At 44.7% G+C, this 8952-nt stretch overlaps 1 protein-coding gene across 1 annotated transcript; it reads right to left on the reverse strand.

Moving 5' to 3' along the window:
* Nucleotides 1-5338: 5338 nt before the first annotated feature.
* LOC8043603 (N-alpha-acetyltransferase 40) lies at nt 5339-8410 on the reverse strand. The gene is made up of 2 exons (XM_002400214.4): nt 7852-8410; nt 5339-7292 (listed from the first exon to the last, which is right to left on the reverse strand). The coding sequence occupies exons 1-2, from the start codon at nt 8184-8186 to the stop codon at nt 7010-7012; spliced, it is 618 nt and encodes a 205-aa protein (XP_002400258.3). The 5' UTR covers nt 8187-8410; the 3' UTR covers nt 5339-7009.
* Nucleotides 8411-8952: the final 542 nt, after the last annotated feature.

Here is an 8952-nt window from a genome sequence, read left to right on the forward strand (position 1 = left end):
TTTCTTGTAGTTGCTGGGAAAGCTGGTCGCTTTGATGTCGTGTCATTACCCGCACAACAGTTCCTTGGTGCCAGCTTACTTCCAGTAATTGTCGTACTGGACCTTGTAGTGTTCAACCAAATATTTTTTCTACCGCTGTCAAATCTCTGTCAAGTCGCTTGATGGACCCTGACAGCCTTTCAGTAATAATTCACTCCGATCAGGATATGAATGATATGTCTCTCAAACACCGAGCATGAAAGATCGGCAAGTTGCAGCGTGCACATTTGAGCTGTCCTGAAAAGACTTGAGGAACGCAGGAGAATGGTAAATGGCAGGAACTTTGAGAGCCTTAATTTGTACCCGTCTCTGATCGTATTGGCTTTGGAGCCATATCTCTACCTTCCGGAGTTTACTCGCATTACCAAGGGAAGTATCGCCGAAGACTAATGCCCAAAGCCTCTTTTCCTAGAACCTACAAGACGGTTCGTTGACAAGCCTGGTCGTCACAAATGTCCTCTAGCTCCCTCCGTACAGTAAGCACCAAAATGGGCAGTGTTTAGTCTCTCCTTCTGCTCGTATTGTGGCGGTTCACAGAACTGTTTCGACGCTGTTAGACACCGCACTCGTTACTGACACTTCTGAAGTGCCTGGCTGTGACGACGAATGAGGACTGCCCTTTGTGGGTTTGAGGTCAGGATTGCTGAGGCAAGTCATGTGTCTCCTTTGGCAGTTGGCGCAGCGGAGAAATCTGGCATTGCAACGATCTCTTGCTCCGTGATATCTTTTGCAGCACCTGAAACATTGGCCATCTCTCTTCAGTATTTCTTTTTTCTCGCTGATGGAACGCACGTTGCATTGGTCAAGCAAGTTCTCATGTGCATCGCAAAAAAAGCATTCGGCATCTTGAGCGTCCATCCTTGCAACTAAAGCTGCTGCTGATGGAGTGATGTATGCTTTGCACACCTGGTTTGACGAGTCCTCCCTTTGGGCCTTTGATAGACTGGCTTGATTGGGCTTTATTTCCAGGACGCACTCTCGGCTCTCTATCTCGGACTTCAGAAGGTTCAAAAGCGTTTGCAGACTATCGGTGCTTTCCACGATGTCGGTGCCTCTTTGCTGGCAGTAGCGGAGGACAAGGTCGTCAAGAAGTTGCTTTGTCACGGCAGCATGTAGCAGCGCACTGCACTCTTCCGCCTTTATGCCAAGTGCTTCCAGGCTGCGGACATTTATCGTGATATCATCATACAGCCCAGGCACGTAGCCAGGGCTGTACGATGGCACGTGGCCAGGATTTTGTTTCGGGGGGGGCCCGCCCATGACAAAATGCTGTATGAGAGGGAGGGGGAAATCCTACAGTCCCCGTATGCTGTCTTCCGCCTTTCCAAATAGGTAGTAGCTCGTCAAATATCTAAATTTACAAATTGAAGAAAGGTCGCAGTTGTTGTGTATAGACCCTCCAAACTGATCCCAAAATAGTTTCCAGTTATGAAGGCCTCCTTCAAACTTTCGGATCTTTAATCTTTGATGTTTGATTGCTATCGTTCTTGACCTTAGATGGCCTTGGTCCCGATCCTGTAATTGTTCCACAGCATTCAATGCGATGTTAGGCGTGCGCAGGGTATCCAGCTTGAGCGTGGCTCTTGTACGTAAACGGCAGATCGACACTTGATGGGCCTCTATGTTTTCTATCTCTTTTTCAAGGTGGTCAATATCAACCCCGTCTTCAATCTCACTGCCAACTGCCTTCAATACTGCTTCCTTCAGTTCGAGGATATTCAAAATTTTTGCGAGCTCACCTGCGGTTGCATTTAAGGAATCCCGTAAAGCTTGCAACTTGTTGGCGACTCTGGTCACTGCTGACCGGATGACGGCTCGTTTCCTCCACAGCCGGTCGATTCTCTGAAGGCGAGTGGTTACCCGGGTTTCGTACCTGTCAGATCGGGATCTGTCACTCCTTTTGTCGAGGATCTCCTGATCCCGGGTTTCAGCACCATACGTTTAGGATATTGAGAAAGTATGACCTAATCGACATGATGGTAGTAGTTTTATTAGAATAAAAACATGGCAGGCTTTTTCCGCGTGCGACCCCATTGCCCACTTCTTTGTTGTCCCATGTCCATTCTCCAACAGTAGCAAAACCGGCCCTATATGATCACATTCAGTTAAACTCAATGGATGACAAGAGACCAGTGGAGCCAGCGTTCCATAAAATGTGGGAACCTAACCACTGTTACTTTAAAGTAGAAGTAGAAGGGTACTGGGAACAAAAAACTATAATAATGGTTTTATTAAGAAATGTCTGTGTATGTGCTGTCCCATAAATAACTCAGAATCGGGTAGTTTTGCAACAGGCTTTATTAGGCTAAAAAGGGAATGTGCATGTTTTATTCATTCCTTTGTGAGGGTGCAGGCTGTCTGTGCGACAGCCACGCACAGAACATGGGTGCTCGCGCGCCACACACTATGCTTGGCACGGAGTTCACACCCTGCCCAGCGGGTGACACAGCAGGGCATTGTTGCTCACGTTTGACAATGTAATGGGACAACAGTGTGCGCCAGGTTGGCCAACAAGAGAGGAGGAGGAAGTTATGACTCTAACGGTTGAAAGATAGCTCATGTAGAGTGAATTTATATAGAATAACCCCCTAGATCCTAACACCGTAAAGATGTGCAGGGTACTGGGAAGAAAGAACTATAATATAGGTTTTACTAAGAAATGTCTGTGTGTGTGATGTCCCATAAATAACCCAGTATCGGGTAGTTTTCCAACAGGTTTTATTAGTTGATGAATATTATTTACAGTGCCTGGTTGGCAGTTCCAGTGAGAAGTGAACTGCAAGATTAACACTGAAGTGCAGCAGCATGAAAAGAACAATACGAGGAATCCTTTGATATCCAAAGGCCAGTGCCATGGTCTATGCTTGGCCACATGCGAGCTCTGACGGTGCTTGTACAACCAAGGTAACCTTGCACATTGAACCAATGTGATAAATTATAAATGACGGAGAAGCCCGCTTGTTTCTTGCACAAACTTGTCGCACAATAAAATGAAAAGATGAACCGAAGGCCAACACACAGCTGTAGCACTGCCATTTGAAAAGACAAAATTCATTGAGATGGCTATAACTAGTGTTCCGTGTTTCCGGAGTTCATGTTAGCACTGCCATTTGAAAAGACAAAATTCATTGAGATGGCTATAACTAGTGTTCCGTGTTTCCGGAGTTCATGTTTCATGAAATTTGGAGGGTGTTTTTCTGAGCTTATTTTTCGCTTGAAATTCAGGGTTTATTAGACTATTTTTCGCTGAAAATAGGGCGTTTATCGGACTTTAGTTTTGTTAGATTCCCAAATCTCTTAAATTCTAAATTTAATTTTACCGTGTTCCAGTACTTCTTTTTTTTTTTTTAAATTTAATGTACAAACAAATGTTTGGACAAAAATTTATCCTAAATTTACAAAAAACTTGCTGGCATCAAAACGTCTTTCTGCAGCTGCATTTGTCATAGGCGCTCTTGCGATTGGCAGTACTAAGTGGACAACAACAAATCTTGCAAAGAAGTGTTGCTTCAATAAACGTTGGTGCTTTGAAATGGCCGAACTCCTAGACGGAGTCGCCGGGAAGCATAAACACTGGCTGCCCTCTCCCCCCCTACAGATTCGTTTCTTTCACTGTTATAAAAATTACAACTCCTACTCTATCTAAGAAACACAATAGTATGGAACTGGAAACCAGAAGTATATTGACCCACTGTACTGAACAAACCCTGCCGAGATAAATGGGAAACATCCTTTTAATAATAATCCTAGACTAAAAAAAAAAAAGTGACGTGACCACTTCTCAGGCCTACAAACCTTTTGCTCTGACGAGCTTTATTAGTAAAATAGTCATTTTTGCTTTTCGTTTTGCTACCGTGACTCTAATTGAATTTTTCATATAGATCTGAGTTGACATAAATTCTACCAGCGAGTGTTCATCGGAGCTTCCGAAAACACGGAATCCTAGCCATAACAAGAGCATTTCCTAGTCTCTTAAGTGACAGGTGCGTGAAGGTGTCGGCAAACAACACAAGAGGCTCTCATTGTCAAGAGAGGGTGAAGAAAATCGGTCGCATAGCTTATGTACTCAGTATGTTCACCGTGGGAAGTGGAGAGAACAACAAATCACAGGCTGCGATAATGAAAACATGTTGCCATTTGGTAAAGCCCAAACTGCAGTTTTTCACTTGTGCCACCTTTCTGGCCTGTCAAGGACTCGAACGTTTCAGTCCACAACAATCTTAAAACAGTCTTAAACAAGCAGGGGGCAATGTGTGTTTTGTCACTACCCCTATGGCATGCATTGCTAAAGCTTCATGAACAAAATTGGAATTCTGACCATTAAAGGGAAGCTGAAGCGGTTCTGCATTTCAGGAAACACACTTAAAGGGCAACTCTGGTCGTTGAGAAAACAACGCAGTCCTACGTCGTATCATCTAGAAAGCCTACACATTAATATATTACGACACAATTCCACCTTAAAGTTTATTAAGCAAAGTTGGAGCGGCGCCATGGGCAGCAAAATCCACTCAATCTAGCGGGCGACGCGTGAAGCAGCGCAGTCAACGCCGCTGTGAGGACACAGCCAACACTGCGCGAAACGTCGACAACTGAAAGAATTGTTTTGTTTGTTTCTTACTTTTCGAGGCACGGAGCACGAGGGCAAAAGAGAAAAAAGAGTGTGGGACGCCGTCCAGCACTTTCATTGATGACATAGCCGATGTCTCCGTACCACATGATGTCCAGTAGTTGACGAGCAGGACTAATGTTGCCTGCCGCGGGCAATGTTTCGGTTTTGCTTTGTCATTTTCGTTTAAGGGGAGACACTGCCCAGAAAAAAAAAATTTCTACAAAAAAAGTTGATTTTGAAAAATGACATATTTACATCCACCAACATCTAGAGAGTAGTCCCGAAAAGTTTAATTAATTTTCACTGCATAGTTAAGTTTTTGTAAATTATTTTCTGTCCACCAAAGCTAAAGAAAAGGTAGAGTTTGGAGTACTTTGAACACATTTTTCTCCGTTCCACTATATGGTATAAATTCCATTTTAGTCAATCTATCGTTTGATAATGGCAAAACAGGGAAGGCTCATTCTTCCCTTTTCCTGACTGAAATTTAATAAGGAATGCGGCTATGGAACTTTTTTGTTACTTTACGGATGTCTTTTATAAAAAATGTTGATATTTTGTCGAAGACACAGAAGACCAAAAAGTTGACCAATTTTGCAGAAGAGAAATTTTATAGAAATAAATTACTTTTTAGAAAAAACGTTCCATAGCCACACCATCTAGGCATTCTGCTACATATCTAGCAAATAAAAATTTGGAATATTGTGATAGTTTTTTGACGATAGATTAACTAAACAATGTAGGCGTGTTGCTGATAGAAGCTACTCTAATTTCCTTCTTATTTTACCGAAAGATCTGAAATTCTGTTATAAACCCTCTAGCATGACCACCAGCCTACCCTGTAAATTTCATTAATTTTAAAACAAGGGTTCAAAAGTTGACCCCCCTAGAGGGTGTGTCCCCTTAAACGAGGTTTGCAAGAAAACTATTTAACTTTTCGAAAAACGAATGACATGGAACTGTTTAATAGTAGTTTTGACATAATAGTTGCCCGTAATACCAGAATTTTCGGAATTGACCAAAGTTGCCTGTCCTTTAAATCGTCTTCATTTGACCTCCACAATCTGGAATATCGAAATTGTTTTTTAATTTAGTGCGTAGAGGCTGCAGAAAATCAATTTCAAAGTATCGCTGAAGGCCCTCCTTCCTAAAGCGTAACGTAACAAAAAGAGTTTTCGGAATCTCCGCTCTCGTGCATTTTCAGCGCCTATCAAAGCTACGCAAGTGTGCTCTTTCTATCTTTAAAAAGGGCAGAAAAAGACATCACGACTGCTGCCAGTGCAGGGGAATATACACCTGGCAAGCTTGCAATTGCATGCGCGGCCCTCGAGCGACACGCGCTTTGCGGCCAAAAGGTCCTCTTATGACGTAACAACTGATCAAAGGCTTTTCATGCTTTCTCGCATTTAGTTACATCTTCGCGAAAACAAGTAAGATGTTCAAATTCACGGGATAAAACTACTCTGAAATCAACTTTTATCTGATTTCTTGAAAGAAGTGTTTCAGTTTCCCTTTAACATCCAAGCCAATTAAGGGCATTAGGTTAAAATTGTACTTACACGGCTCCTACACTGTAAGAAGGAGCAATCAACAGATCGCAGGCATATTAATGGGGTTTTGAAGCTGCTAATAGACCCATAGCAAAAGTGTATGCCATCTATTAGCTGTAGTACAATTTATCCAAGTCTGCCATTGCTTGGGCACATACCCTAAACATTTATTGAACATGTGCGTAGTGTCACCATTTGCCAAGAACTCTGCTCATCTCGTATAGAAAGCAAGCGCTGTGTGAGCGTCTGGCAAGGATTTAGATCCAATTACATGCTTTGTGCCGGGTGGATGGATGGATGCTAATGGCTGTACCCTTTATAACGGGTGGTAGCTTGCGCCACCTAGCCTAGAAATGAAAAGCCAAAAGTATGATTTCTTTCCTTCACCAATTTGCTCACCCTCTGCAATTTCATAACTATTACTAGGTGGTGTGGAACATCATCAGGATGACCTTTGGGGGGATCGGGCAAAAAAAAAACTAAAACCATCACCACTCGCTTCTTCCCCCTGGCCCAAAAAGTGAACTCAAATGTCGCTTGATTTTTTTTATGAAAAGGGTCTGTTGCTGATTCACAAGCCAACACTTTGCTTCACTATCAGTAATGCGGCTGTTGCATAAAAAGAGCTCCAATGGAATGCCTGCTTATTCAAACTATCAACACCGAACCATGACATGCCACAGACATACTGCTACTTGCAGCAAGATCAACCTCTACTGACCCAGGGATTTCCTCCAGAGGGTAATACAAATGAATAAGGTCTACCGAAGAGCCTGCAAACTGGACGATAGCATACTTGGGACGAGGGCAGTCACCGTCTGCTAGGCACGCTCGTGGGCTTGCTGAGAATGAGATAGTCGGCACCATTGCCGGGGCTGGTGCAGTCCGTGCGGTAGCCCAGCGCCCCCTGGTAGAAGGCCAGGGCTCCCTCGTTTCCCACAAAGACGGTGAGGAGCAGCTTGCACATGCGGAAACGCTGGGCCAGGACGTCCAGGGCTTGCATGAGGAAGGAGCCCAAGCCACGGCGCTGCACCTGGGGCTCTAGCTGAAGTTCGTAGCAGTACAGCACGGCTAGGTCAAAGTCCATGTCAAACCTGCGTGTCACGTACAGAGGGACGGATGTGGGCGTTCTGTGTCAGACGGCCAAAGACGTTACAAACCCGGCAGATTTTGAAGGTGAGCACCGTGTAGACCAGACGGCAAAAGATATTGTTGGCCAATTTAAGCTAAGGCTGCCAAGTCTATAGCTGCACTGGCTGGTTGTTTGTTCTTAATCGAAAGTGATACTATGTTGGATATCTGATGCCCGACATTTTGGAAATTTTTTCAGAGAAGGAGTAGGGGAGATGCAAATTTTAGAACAACAACCAATGTCAGCGTAATCAAAATTGTGCTATATGAGAACTCTTCCTTCTCAAGACAAACCAGGCCAGAATATTTTGGGATGCGAGCGAGTAAGCTGTGCCCATCGAATGGTTATCTTTCTCATTTGCTTCTTTTGCTTATTTCCCGCATGCAACTTCTCAAGTATGAGGTAGAAAAAGGAGACATCCGGAAGTGCACTGTCAACAGAACTTGAAAGACGGCGGTCACTGGCTGCGCGGGGTGAGGTTTACTAGATGCCACCACGATCTGTCCCGTTGCCTGACCTACCTGAAGTGCACGAAGCCGACGGGCTTGCCTGCTTGGTCCCGTGCCACGAGATACCAGGCATCCCGATGTCCGAGTTCCTTTTTCTTGGCGTTCTCGCTCCAGCCCCAATGACTGGCCTCGTAAAGGCTCTGCATGTTGGCCCGGGTTAGATCTAAGGCCCACTGGCGCAGGGATTCTGACGCCTCAACGGCTCTCTCGCACGTCACCGTGACCCGAACGTCGCCGGAAGCGAAGGACTGCAGCTCCGGAAACTCGGACAGAAGCTCCTTGCTTTGGTTGGCGGTACGGACGAGCAGCGGCCCGATGTTCACTTGCTTAGTTTTCCGACGGACCATCTTTACCGGCGTTACCAGACGCTGTCGGTCAGGCTCTTGTCTACCAGCTGAGTCCCGCCGGACGTGAACAGTTGACTGCGTGTGGTTAAAGTGACAATACTGAAAATATTGAGACTTGCCAATAGAAGCGAGAAGGCATACACGAAGGTAAAAACGCCGACAGTCACAACACGATCCCGCGCAAACTCTGCGCGGCCATTACAGATCACGCTAGCGATTACGCTGGCTTTGTTGACTTTGTGATTTCAGTTTGAAAGAATCAACGTTGGAAAAGATGCAAGAAAAAATCGTCAGAAAAAGTGGTTTTAGGTTGTAACCCCTCTGATCTCTAATAGATCAGTGGGGCAAATGACAAGTTTTAAAACAAACATTTATGCAGTTTTAGTTCGACGTGAGCGCGTTGGTGAAGTTCAAGAAAAACAAAAAATAAACATCGGGACGGACAGAACACCTCTTTTTGACCTCTTTCGTTCTGTCCGTCCTCTGTGTTTATTTTGTTTTCATTTATGCAGCCTCTACATCAATGACTTGAGAACTAGGCACCAAGACTCAAGTGCAGTAGGCCAACGTTGAGTAAAGCCGAATACGCATGCGCGATAGCAGAATGCGTTTCTACCAGGGCGGTCTCTATGAGAACTTCCCAACCCACGGGCTCGTGCCTTTGTCAGCACCAGATGTAGTACACTTTAGTACGAAATTTCTGAATATAGACGACCCGAACTTCAAACACCACATACTCCTTGGTATCCCATCATTTGGCAGGCCT

Source organism: Ixodes scapularis, unplaced genomic scaffold, assembly GCF_016920785.2.
Source record: "Ixodes scapularis isolate PalLabHiFi unplaced genomic scaffold, ASM1692078v2 PGA_scaffold7__128_contigs__length_106722199, whole genome shotgun sequence".
In the NCBI taxonomy this organism is placed as follows: Eukaryota; Metazoa; Arthropoda; class Arachnida; order Ixodida; family Ixodidae; genus Ixodes; species Ixodes scapularis.